General features: G+C 39.7%; 1 protein-coding gene and 1 pseudogene across 2 annotated transcripts; one reads left to right on the forward strand and one right to left on the reverse strand.

Moving 5' to 3' along the window:
- Window positions 1-81: 81 nt before the first annotated feature.
- LOC111322763 (C-type lectin-like) lies at window positions 82-3,918 on the forward strand (annotated as a pseudogene). The gene is made up of 4 exons (XR_015990041.1): window positions 82-250; window positions 339-378; window positions 1,369-1,752; window positions 2,599-3,918. The product of XR_015990041.1 is annotated as a C-type lectin-like (transcript).
- On the reverse strand, window positions 3,889-11,785 carry LOC148741949 (huntingtin-like). Its single transcript, XM_088728685.1, has 10 exons — window positions 11,654-11,785; window positions 11,102-11,216; window positions 10,752-10,897; window positions 10,092-10,159; window positions 9,197-9,308; window positions 7,312-7,474; window positions 6,869-6,951; window positions 5,749-5,826; window positions 5,413-5,503; window positions 3,889-4,954 (listed from the first exon to the last, which is right to left on the reverse strand). Exons 1-10 carry the CDS (start codon window positions 11,746-11,748, stop codon window positions 4,847-4,849), a joined length of 1,059 nt encoding a protein of 352 aa, XP_088584811.1. The 5' UTR covers window positions 11,749-11,785; the 3' UTR covers window positions 3,889-4,846.
- Between the last annotated feature and the right edge of the window lie 1,386 nt (window positions 11,786-13,171).

A 13,171-nucleotide genomic window follows, 5' to 3' on the forward strand; every position in this document is an offset into this window, starting at 1 on the left:
CATGGCTGACAGCCTGTCAAAAATCGATTTTCCCATGTCAAGCTGTGTACACTTAACAGGGAAGCGGATCTGTGTAAAAAACATAAGCAATATAAAGATCACTTTGTTGAAAAACACCTTCGGAGAGCAGCAGCTGCATGCAGATCCAAAGAATTATTGTTCAGACGAGGGAGATGGCTGCGCCACATCGTGCGATAAGGCAAATTGGTAGAACCCAATAATGATAATTTCATTTCTTTGTGTGGTCGCGGTAAGTGCTGAGAAATTGACATTTCTGGATACGCTTAAATTCGGCCAAATTGAAACCACCCTTTTTTGATATCTGTTTTCTTGAATAGCTCTATTTGCCTTCAAAAGGATTTGACGAGGATTTAACAGGTAAGACAAAACAAATATGGTTTTATTCGATATTTTTACTTTTCACTCAAACCCGACTCAAAGCGCAAGGCTAAAGCAACGATGGCCTTTGAAAATATCTGCAAAGTTTTTATCCGATCCCAACTGTATATATTGTACAGTAGAAGCGCTGAAATCCTAATTCCACTGTAACAGTTTAATTCTTTTACAGTTTTTGCTTGGTCTAGATGCACATCAGAAGATATAGACTGTCGAAGTCTGATCAGTTTGTTATGCGGCCTTCACAAATAGAGATGTCAAAAGCTACAGCGAGCTTTACTCTCCCCACGGGCATATTCGGTTGAAATAATTTGGTATTATTCACATAAAGAAAACTTCCGCTACAAAATGTAATAAAAAAATCTTTATTCTAAGTAATAAAGCTGCGATCTCTAATTAGCATTTGCGTAGAATGACAATTAGCGTATACATCTGTCCAAATTAAGTGACAAATCTATCAACTCTCTCTGTTTTTCTTCCATTCTTCGCGATTTATTTTGACTGTCATATTCTATTCCTTTAAACTTCAGTCATAGCGAGATCTTTCGTATAGGGAACTTTCTGGAGTATTCTGAAACGATTATCATTCCGGTTCATTTTTAAGAGAAAACGAGGGACTGAATGATTTCGATACTATTTGTAACATAAGAGTTCATATGTTCAGAACATATGACAACAAACTTATCATTAACAAGAAAGGGAAGAAACACAATAGATGTTCATCATCACAAGTAACCAGTGGTTTCGCGCCATTGCAAGTTCACTCCCAATTCGCCTCCGAACCAAAAACCCACCACAGCGAGATTCATATGAAGTAAATTGTATTCATTGTTACAATAGGACAATCTTCAATTGACTATCAAACACAGAGTCCATGACTATTTAGGTTTTACCAATCAAAGCTGTATGATTGGTTTAAAAAAAAAAAAAGGAATTATGCCACGAACTGAACATCACGATCCTGTTACACAGGTTGGACTTGTCCTCGAGACTGGTTATACTTCAACGGCTCATGCTATCGAGCTCATGACACTAAACTGTCATGGTTTGACGCAAGGGTGGCTTGCGAGAAAAACGAAGGAGAACTGCTTAGCATCAACTCTGAGGGAGAACAGCAGTTCGTATACAAACGCATGGCAGTTAACAAAACGTTTTGGATCGGCTTGGTGAAAGATAACAGCTCTCGAAGGTTCCACTGGTCGAATAGGGAGGAGCTAGCTTACTTGAACTGGATCCCTGGAGAGGGAAAGATTACGGGTGACGAGGACTGTGGTGAAATGACAGACTACAGTTCATTTCATGGCCAGTGGAACGACAAAAGCTGCTCCAAAGAACAGCCCTACATCTGTGAAAAAGGTAAAGTAATTCATTCACCTCAAGCACTTAGTAATATAAAGAACTGCCTTTTTCTAATAAGGGATATAACTATGGTTATTTTCCTGATAGCAAGTTTTTAATTCTAGTCATTAGTGGTCCCAAAGGCAATTTTCGATCAGGTATCAAATTTAACCAGGTACTGCTTCAGTTTTGACTCCCTGGATTCAGCGATTGGTCTAGAAAACTCATACAAATTTAATAACCGATCATATGCAACACACAATCAAAACGGACACGTGAGGACGAGATATGGAGAGTAAGAAAGAAACACTTTGTTCTTTTATTGCCCAAGGTTTCCTATTTATAGCGGGAAACATTGGTGTTAAATTGAACCAAATGTGATCTTGTATATAGCGGCACTCAACATGCGGGAATCACATTGGCGGGTCAAAAGGGATTCGGGTTTCTGTCACTGAATGACAGGTTCTGTGTCTGTCAGGCATTTCACTTCCTTTAGGTTCAAGTCCTTGAGGACATTTACCCTTAATAAAAGGAAATTTCTGACGAGGACGTGTTGTTTGAGATTTAAACCTATGGTACAGGAAGAAGTTGTTCAAAGCACAACTAGCAATAATCCAGATACAACTGACATAGTAACTTATACTAGAAGAAATGATTTCTTGACTTTCTTGTAGACAGGTGACCATTTTATCTCTTGATCGAGTCTCAACTTGGTCCCAGTAAAAAGAAGTGCAAATAAGAACAGGCCGAAACAGCTGTAATAAAATAGGACCAGGTCAAAACTAACGAAGTGTATGTAAATAGTAGAAAGACGTTGATCCCAAAATCTTGATTAGTAATAAATCAGCACTTGAATCGAAACAGATGCAGTGAGGGGACGATATTTCAAGAGATTGCCAAACACACAGTTGACTGAGCATGTGATCGACCAGTTGATCGTACAAAGTGACATTGAATGTTTGCTCTGGTGTGGACGCAACCAAAACTGCACATCAGTTAACTATAGACCAGGAGACTCGCCATCAACGAGCCTTTGTGAGATAAACGCTGCAATCGCAAACGAGTTTCCCGAAGATATGGTGAAGAGCGAGGAATTCGATTACTATGAGGCTTTGGTTGAAGATATTTGACTCACTGGCCCCTCCCTGGTGACCATTGGCAATCATGAACCGTTTAGTTTTTAGGTCAGTAATGTAAGGTTTCTTATTTTTGCAGCGAGGTGCAAATAAATAAATAAATAATTGGTAAGTAACCATAAAAAAAAATTTTACAACGCTTGGTTGGTTTTAGTCTCCCTTGCAGCCTTTTCCGGAGTCGTCACGCAAGCGAAAACTCCCCCACCAACGGCTACTCACATTCGAACAACATTCCTTTCCCATTGTAATGTGTTATCCAATCAAAATAAAGTTATTGTCTGACAAACAACCAATGAACACGCGATATACTTATTCCCGCGAATTCACAGGAAGCGCGTTAGCGTTAGTTTAAGCTCTCAATACACCACTTTTATAAATGGCTGCCGGATTGATATTCTTTTGTTTAAATTCAAATTAGCCTCACTAGCCTCGCTTGAGATAATGCATTCTTTGGAATTTTTAACTGGAGAACGAGGCCAGAAAGGCTAATTTAAATTTAAACAAAAGAATATCAATCCGGCAGCCATTTTTGAAAGTGGTCAATACCAAAAGTATCTCGCACTAAGACAAAAGCGTCTTCATTTTGTCAGTTTCAACGCTCGGATAATACGAACTCTGTGATTGGTTTGATTATTGAGGCGCGAACGCTTTCCAGAATATGCTAAGTAAATGCTGATTGGCCAATTCTCGGAAAGGAATGTTGTTCGAATGTGAGCATCCGTTGGTGGGAAAGTTTTCGCTTGCGTGACAACGCCGGAAAGGGCTGCAAGGGAGACTAGGTTGGTTTGGGTCAAACATGGCGTTTTGGGTTTCCTTTGTGTTATCAATCATTGCGTTATCACACATGGTTGAAATGATGGACTAAATTTTGTTGTGGTAGAGTAAAAAAACAAAACAAAACAAAACAAAAAAAAAACAAATATTCTTGAAACACCATGCTGTTTTCCTGCGGAGTCATTACCATTGTAATTACACACACGAGATACTATGTTTCAAGCGAGTAGCAGTAAATAGGGTTAATGAGAAATAAAATAATTTCTTTTTCATATCTAGTATGTATGATTACATTAAGATTTGCACAAAACAAAATGTCGGATACTGGACAGCCTTCAGCTTTTAAATTAAGGGTATTCGTTTAGATAAATTGTCATCATGATAAAGTAGTTCAGCTACACCCCAGTCGGCACCTGACGATGAAGTTTAAGCAACTACATCGAAATTATTACACCCAAAGAATTCAAATGTTGTGAGAACACAGTTGGCAAGACCTTCAGGCTGAATACAGTTACCAATAATAAGCACAATGAAAAATTCATAATATTGTTTTCATTATATTTTCTTAGAATTTAAGCACAATTGTCTCTAATATTCCATGCATAATTGATAGTACATCATTTCATTTGAGTCAAAATTGATCCCACATCTCCACTTAGTCTCTGAAGAAGCGTGCACATGAATACACCAAATGGTTTTTCGCGCAACCCGGGGTGTGTGTCATTTAACATGTCACGAAATGCGTGACAATACGATTCAAGCTATGCGTGACAAAGCATGTACATTAATGTTTCACTTTCCGCTACTTTGTAACGTTTCTCTGTGTTACGTTATGAAAAATATGTCGACGGTTCATTGGATCAGTGACCATCCCAGATTCAAACTTCTATCAAAATATTTCACAACCACGAATTATTCATTCTTGTTAATGGCTCAAGCTGAAGAAATCATAAATCACGAAAATCCGTGTTGCACAGGAGCACTTTGCACAGAAATTGACAACTCCGACTTGTACCGAGGATATGTCGAACGGCTCAAAATCCTGAAGTTCTGGACAACACCTTTCCTTTGCTTCTTCATTAAAACAGTCCCACGATCAAGAACGTTGAAACGTTTTTCAATAATCCTCCCACCCATAAACCAAAACCTTTGCTTATCGAGAGTGTTTCCTGGTTCTACTTCAAATACTGTTATTGCAGAGTTCATCTCTCTGACTGACAGCATTCAATGAATTCTCTGTAAGGTGCACTCGTTTGAGCGGCCCTTCTAAATGTGGATATCAGAGTCTCTTTATCAGTTGCGTCGAGATTCTGTGGGGAGAAAAAATGAAAAAAAAAAAAAAATACACTGAACATCTGCAACACCGAGTCACTGCTATGCTTTGTGTATATTCTGTCTAATTCAATGTTACTCATACATTGTACCGGAGTAACTTACACACTTTCACAAAATAAAAACTAGAGGGGACGAGGTCACGTAAAAGGGTCTGGTTCCAAAAACAATGGGAGAGCTGAAAACGCAGCAACATCAGTCATAGAGAAAAGTCCTCAGTCCCCTTCCCAACTAACCTAAAAGAGCTGGCTCATTCTATGCCACGACCCCAGAAAAACATCATAAAAAGCAAAAAAGGGGACTGCAGGCAAATAAAATCGTCCATGGAAATGGAAAAACTGTGATCATGGGTTATCAACTTGCGAGGTTTTAATGACTAGTCAGCTCGGAGGCAAAGTTTGCATGAGACTGAACTGGCTGCTATAACTTGTCTTACCTGAGTTCTGTAGAAATCCATAGCGGCTGCGCAGAATATTCTAACGTCGATATCTTCAAGTTTACCCATTCTTCCCACGATATAAGAAAAGCTGAGGTTATCGTTAAGAATAAAATTCAAGAGGGCAATGTTGCAGCATAAGAAAACAGTGCCTAAACGTTTACTTCTCTTTAGCGACACCGGCGCGGACACTGGGTTGAGTATCATATCGCATAAATTAACATAAATTAAAACTCTTCCAGAGTGCTGTTAAAAAATACAAAAGAGTAACAGAGATCAAGTATGAAATCCCGTGAGTCGCACTCCATACTACATTTTAGACCAAAGATTGGATACAGGGCTCGGATCCATTTGTTGTTGGAAGCGCTAATGAAAAAGCAGGTAAGACTCCACACAGCCATCGACAGAGGTGTCCTTTTAAAAGAATAAACACATAACCAACATCAATTAGGTACACTTGTGAAGACGCCTTACGATCACGTCCGCTGTCCCACTACACTAGCAAACCAAGCCTAAGGGGGTAGACGCTAGAATTTTTGATAGGGGGTCCAAACTTTGACTCAGAAAACAGATATATATATATTTTTTTTAACCGTAGCCCAAATATGCAAAGAAAAATTGCAAGGCAAATAAATATTGAATTTAACACGTCAAATTGTCCAGCCAAAAGTGCTCTTATTGTTGCAAGAATTTTGGTACCAGAAAAGTGGTAAAAACCCCACTGGTCTGATGGGAAGAGGTTTTGCACCCCGCCGACCTCTCCGTTCATCCCTTAACCAAGCACTTTATGCTGTCCTGGTAAATGTTTATGAAGAATCAGCAGGACAAGGTGGACGAAAAATGGAGGTCTAAATGTCTCTTTCTAACAAATAGCTGCCATGTTTCCAGTAATAGTAGAGTAGACATCTATATTTATACAGGATAGCCCCTTCAGTGTAGTAAACACTGGTATCAACGGGGGTCCTGTTAACCACCCATCCCACCCCAGGGAAGGACATCCATCACACAGTAATCTCGTGCGTGGGAAATTAACGTCTCCTGCCCCTAACCCTGCAGGAGACGGGACCTCCATTTATTCGTCCCTATCCGAGAAGACTAGACTATCTAACCATTCCATGATGCTATAGAAAGGTAGCCTATTCTTCTCAATTATTTTAAGACCCTGAGTGTTGGTCCGGCCGGGGCTCGAACCCTCGACCTCCCGCACAACAGTCCAGCGCTCTATTCATTGAGCTAACCGGGAGGCGGTCAAATCATAGATGACAGTCAAAATGTGCTAAGAATAAACTCACGGCGAGATCGGTCTATTTGTTTCAAAGATCTTAAGCTACTGTTAAACTCAATGATGGAACTTTAAGTTTGCTCGCAACCAAATCTAACTTTTTAAGGTGAAGCAGTTCTTAGCTATAAGTAACATCTCACCCAAATACCAATACTAGCTAAGAAAACATCATACCGCTGTATGAAGCTTCCAAGTGAGAGAAGAACCCAGTCTCTCACTTCCGTTTGCTGCCCTTGACTGTGCAGACCTTCAAACACCTAATCAAAATAATAAAAGGCAGAGCAGAAGTTTTAATATTTTATTACTACTATCATTTTTAGGACTATTAGCCCTTCCGAATGAAGTAACTTGTCAGCTGCAGATTATTAGAAAACAACTGCAGTCTTCATCCAAAATTTTCTCGTAATCGTGGAGAGGAGGCAAGTTGTGTTAAGAAAATTCGATTTTGAGTCACGTGAACATTCCCCTACGCTAGTTTCATGATATTGATATTGCACGGATAAGTTTTATGTTTATTACTTCTGAGAGTTTATGGGTTGAAGATGTCCCAAAGACCAGTCATTTGAGAGGATATAAATGCAAAAAACTGAAAGCAGCAGTATCCTACAGGTATTTACCTTAAAGAGAACTTGTGCCATGAGTTCAGGATGTGGCTGCCGACTAGACAGAAACTCTCCAATCACTTTGTTCATGATTTCTTGAGCGGGGAAGAAATCCAAAAGCAAAGGTGGCAAGACTCTGGCTACCACTCTAGCTTCAGATGACACGCCTTTTCTTATTCTGCCAAAAAGATAGAGAATCTTGGAAATTGACGAGATGCTCTACCAAGCGGCCTTAGTTTTTGAAAGGTTGGATAACACTATTCAACGGATAAATTACTATCCAGCGGATAAGTGTTAACAAACCGTACTGCGCTAACTACCAGAGAGAGATTTATTCAATAGATAGTGTTATCCTGCCTTCGAACAACCGGGGCAGGATCCCCATTCTCGAAAGCCCCGGTAACTTAACAGACCCATAACCGTATTTTAAAATAAAAATTTAAAGAATAAAGACGTATGTCCCAGCACCCTAACAAGTTCATTTTTTCCTTTAGCCATTAGTTTTACAATAATATTTTCAAAAGTACTGAAACACTCATCTTGATTGAAAACAGAACTTTTTTACGGGCCCTTTAATGGGACCGTGGAGAAATGGACCCCAGGTGGGAATAAAAGATTAACACATTTTCCGCTGCATGGCATGCCCTCTTTCCAACACATGTACATCAGGTGCACATCAGGTGCACATTGCAGATATTTCTCTTTGTGCATATGATGTTAAATTGTCCGGTTTTAGGGTGAATCTGCACCCCCTAAGTAGAGTCTATTTAATCCAGGGAGACTGCATCCTGCGTAGTGTATATTGTGCAACATCGTTTAATTATTTAACTCCAAATAAAAAAGAGTGCACAATCAGAAACCTTTCAAACCCGGAAGACAATAACAATCAATCACCAGAATAAAAGTTTCAGACGTAAGCAATGCCATCTTAGTGTGTATTCGTTTAAATATGAAACTCAAAGTAATACAGGTTTAGCCGTCAGTTCGGTTAACAAAGTAAACCATCGAATACACGTTCACTTTGACCTTTTATACCCTAACATTAGTACCCATAATACTCTTCATACTGTTCTGGATGCCTCTCCTACAGTACTAACAAGGAAAATCTGTCGAACACTCAACAGCTTCTTTAGTTGGCGATCATTTCCATCATTCTCATAACCTTAATAAACAAATGGTAAACACCACAGCGTACACTATTGAGTTGTGGATGCACGCGGGAGGTTGCTAAGCACGAAAGAAGCGTAAGGGTCGCTCGAGGCGATAGTCGAGAGCGACTCTAGCTTCTTGAGTGCTTAGCAAACCTCCCAAGTGCATCCATAACTCAATAGTGTACGCTGTGGTGTTTACCACTTGTTTTATAACATAACATTGATACAATGTAGCTAAAGAGTTCCCTTTTATTTAACAAATCTTACGTGACCAGTAAAAACAAGCGCGCGCGGAAAAATAGTCGTTGCATTTGCTCACGTCAGTGGCGTACACCCATGGGCAAATGGGGGACGCTAAATTGACCAATCAGAGCGCGCGCTTTACTTTGGTTATGTTATAATGTGTGATTAAGCACTGATGCTGTTAAGAGAAATTAGACGCTAATCACTCAAGGGTTTAAGCAAATACGAAAGGAAACATTTTGGTCTAAGGCTAGCGTCTGCCCAATACGGGTGCCCTTACAAATAAGGTCCATTTAATTCATGTTCATTAAAACTGTTTGTCTCGAGTTCTCAGATTAGAAAGGCTGTGTGCATTAAGGATGGCATTAAAATACTTACAGTTCATGAGACTGACCACAAACATATAATTGAGGCTCAGCAAAGAATGCAAATGCTCCTAAGTAGAATTTGAGTAAATCAAGTTGTATTTTTTGTGTTAATTCTAACATAAACTAATTGCAACTCACCTATCAAACAAAACAGTAACACGTTCCATAGCAATTAGAAGTATGTCCTCTGTTGGAAACTCCACAGAGTCAGCCGGAGGGTATATTCCACTTGGTCGGTCGCCAATCTTACCTGCGTAAAACGAATCATGGCATGAATTCTAAATGTCTTGTATGATGGAATCGTCAATTTTTGGCTGGCTGAATGAATGAATGAATGAATGAATGAATGATTACATGTAACTAACTTAATAAACAATTACCAAATTGACTGAGTAAAACCACTGAGTAACCGATAGACCATACCACCAGCCAACCATCTACTACTTATTTAACAATTATTCCACTCCCGCTTGTTGGATATGAGATGATAGCTAGCCAACGAGGCGCGTAGTTTTTATAAAAAACGCCCCCAACAAGTTATTATTTTGTAAGAAGAAACTGGATTTTTTAGCTCCCTATTGATTTTAAGCTGACGCGTACGCTTACCATATTTGTAGATTATGGTATATTGGCTGATATACCATAATGGCTAAGCCATAAAAAAGTCTTGAATTGCATTATCCAATGATCCAGTTTTTAGTAAAATAGGTTAGTTGACTCAGTATTTGACTGTTCGACCAATCAACTGACCAATCGACTGACTGACTTACTGGCCTACTTACTCACAGACCGACTAACTGGCTGACTGACCGGCTGACTGACCGGCTGACCTACACTTTGAATGACTGACGACCATTTGTCTGTCAGTTGTTTGGTCACTAAAACAGTTCACGGAGTGCCGGACAGAATGTCCAGATCGCCATGAGTTAAAGGATCTCTTTCCCTTTGATTCCCATTCGAATTGTAGAATGGCCCAACACTATTGCAGGAACACCACTCAAGCAAACAAAAAAAACCCATGCACACTTCATACCTGTATACATACACGTTACCAACAAACCCAGAGCAGATATGGCTCTTTGAGGGTTTTGCATGGACAACCTAAAATGAATAAAAGAAAAAAGAAGGAAAAAAAGCTTAGATATAGAAGAGTGTGCGCAAAGTCTCCACCACGTTTGCAGTATTTGGTTTCGAATTAAAATCATCTACGAATTAAAACAGCAGAGGCACGGTGGCCTCATTGTTAGTTCGCTCGACTCCGGATCGAGTGGTCCGGGTTTAAGCCCTGGCCGGGGACACTGTGTAGTGTTGTTGGGCAAGACACTTTACTCTCACAGTGCCTCTCTTCACCCAGGTGTTTAAATGGGTACCAGCAGCTTTAATGCTGGGGGTAACCCTGTGATGGACTAGCATTCCATCGGGGAGGGAGTAGAAATACTCCTAGAGGCTTCATGCTACGGAAACCGGAGTTAACCGCTGGCCCGATGGGCCGCTTGGCTCGTAAGCAGACTTTACCTTACCTACGAATTAAAGACATGGTAAGAACTGTTGCGGGGCCTTTGTGTATTTCTTATTACCTACTAGTACCTTTCTGCTCCCGAGTGTAATAGTATTAACATCCTCGGTAATAATGTTCGACTGTCCCACCAGACCCACTACTTCACAGTAAGTTTGCCCGTCCTACCCGACCTACCTGTCCACACTGAGCTTGACTAGTGAATCCGACTCAGCACTCGACAGAGCAAATGACACTACAAGCCTCTCAAGCCCTCTTATGATAGCTTGATAAACACAGGTCGGAGTGCTATCTTCGTTTGAGGATGCAATACGAACGGCATTCTGAAAAATATATAAGACACCAAAGAATTTAAACTCAATCAAAAAATACTATAACACAGATTTCATACCAAAGGATTGCTTTTCAATGCTGTTCAACATCATGCGGTACTTTATATTGATTAAGGTTTTCCTTAAAAGTAAATTTCAATTGAGTGTGCGAAGAAATCAAAGTTTACCTTAAATATAAAACATTGCATAATTTACCTTGAGGAGGTTTGCCTTTAGCTCCTGATCACTGATTTCATCGGCATATCTCTCCAGCAAGAAAAATGCTGTCGACCACATGACTAACAAATGGTGTTCTGCCATTGACACAGCGCTAAGAAAAGATGACATTTTTTAAAAGTAACCTCATCGCTCAAAGCAAAGACTACATATACCAAAGAACTCAAGTGTTGCAAGAAATGGCTCCAGCCCTAGCACAGATGTTCATTTCTTGTTCTCTCATTGCGCTTCTCTCCACCCAGCGGTGTAAATAGGTATGTATGAACAAACTGGGTTGGGTGGGGGTTCATGCGATGAACAGGGATCCCAATCAGAGAGATAGGCAGTACTCCTTATAGTTTCATGACAAAGAAACGTGGATAAGTTCCAGCAGTAATGGGGCCAGAAAGTTCGCAAGAAGTAAAATTAAAAGAAAAAAGAATTAAATGGCGAGAAATATTCATTTCACACAACATGCACATTCCTTGAACAAAGAATTACAAAGAATAGAGATACTGAGTAACAGCGTACAGGAGAATGTCGTTCTCTTACCCATTAATCAGTGTAAGTTTCTTTCCCAGGAAATCAGTTAGGATTGGCAACAGCAAGGCACTTATAGAGGCCACCTGAATTTCTAGAGGATACATTGCACCATAAAGGCCAGATTCGGTCGTAATGCGACCTGAGCCTTAAAGAATCCAGGATGCTACACCAATTTTTGAACAGTTCAGAAATATACGAACAGTTCAGAAGTTCCCATTACGGACCGACCTATGCTGGTGAATAACACTTCTATCTTTTTCTAACGCATAAAAACAATGATTGCTAAAAGAACCCGAATGATTTAGGGCTACAATTACGAGTTTAATTACGGGAAAATCCTCCTTGAACTTCACAATTTGATGGTGAGTGAGTTATAAAGAAAACAAGCGTTATTCAAGTTAAAGAGAATGTTTTCGCCGAAAAATTTTTTTGATAAGCAACTGTGACGATGTGACACCTGTCAATTGAAGAAGAAAGAAGCATACGCTTTTGAAGAAACAGCAGTACGGGTATGACAAACACACACGAGTTAAATTATCATGCGACGATTTTCTCGTAAAAAGAAAAACAGTTAGAGATCTTACGGAAAGTATTTTTTATTTCCAACGACGATTGATCTTCGAAGATTTACCTCTGTTCCGTTTTCAAATTTCACGGAAAGTCAAATTGTAAGTGAATGCAAATATGTGTTTTGGCCGGGAGTTGTCAGTCTGCTTGTTTGTTTTCTGTAATGGCGTGTGTAAATCGGTGTTTCTTCCACCGAAAAGCTGAAGTCAATGAGACTCTTTCTACCTAGACACAAGGAGATTTAATGCGACTTTAATTCATCGAATTCCTGCGTTTCTGCCGTGAAATTTACGACGAAAGTGTATTTTAGAATTTTGAACTGGTGCTGAATAAATTCTTTCTTAGGCTAAACTTATAAATTCGTTTGTATCTGGCGCATGTCAAACCCATTTGCAGCTTAAAAGTCAAACAGGTATTGTCACTTACTAAATTGGCTTGCCATTAAGTCTTATGATCGACTTCGTATGAAATTGTTTTTTTTGTTGTTGTCGTTTTACTAGTCCGCGTTTTACTAGTCCACGTTTTACTAGTCCGCGTTTTACTAGTCCGCGTTTTACTAGTCCGCGTTTTACTAGTCCGCGTTTTACTAGTCCGCGTTTTACTAGTCCGCGTTTTACTAGTCCACGTTTTACTAGTCCATGCTTTACTAGTCCACGTTTTACTAGTCCAGTCCAGTCCAGTCCAGTCCACGAAATACCATATGCCACTCCCAGCCATTCGTAGAGCTAATTGAGTGCGTTTTCAACAAGAACAATGGAATGTTTCCTTGAAGACCTGTTTGTGGTGCCTATTCTGTACTGTAGGGCATTATATACGATATCCGTAAGCCGGGCTCCCTGTGGATAAACTCGATTGTCAACACTTATTTTCTGATGTCACCCGTAATTTTTTAGGTGCTTTCATGTTGTTTTAAATTGTTTCGAGATATTTTCAGGTAATTTCAGATGGTTTCCTTGGGGG

Source organism: Stylophora pistillata, chromosome 1 (assembly GCF_964205215.1).
Source record: "Stylophora pistillata chromosome 1, jaStyPist1.2, whole genome shotgun sequence".
Lineage (NCBI taxonomy): Eukaryota > Metazoa > Cnidaria > Anthozoa > Scleractinia > Pocilloporidae > Stylophora > Stylophora pistillata.

Excerpts from the sequence above, each read along its gene's own strand:
- LOC148741949 (XM_088728685.1), bottom strand. The coding sequence starts at position 11,748 with ATGTATCCTCTAGAAATTCAGGTGGCCTCTATAAGTGCCTTGCTGTTG. Across the intron at positions 10,898-11,101 it reads TAAAGGCAAACCTCCTCAAG|AATGCCGTTCGTATTGCATC; the intron begins GTAAATTATGCA and ends TATATTTTTCAG. Across the intron at positions 10,160-10,751 it reads GTCAAGCTCAGTGTGGACAG|GTTGTCCATGCAAAACCCTC; the intron begins GTAGGTCGGGTA and ends TATTCATTTTAG.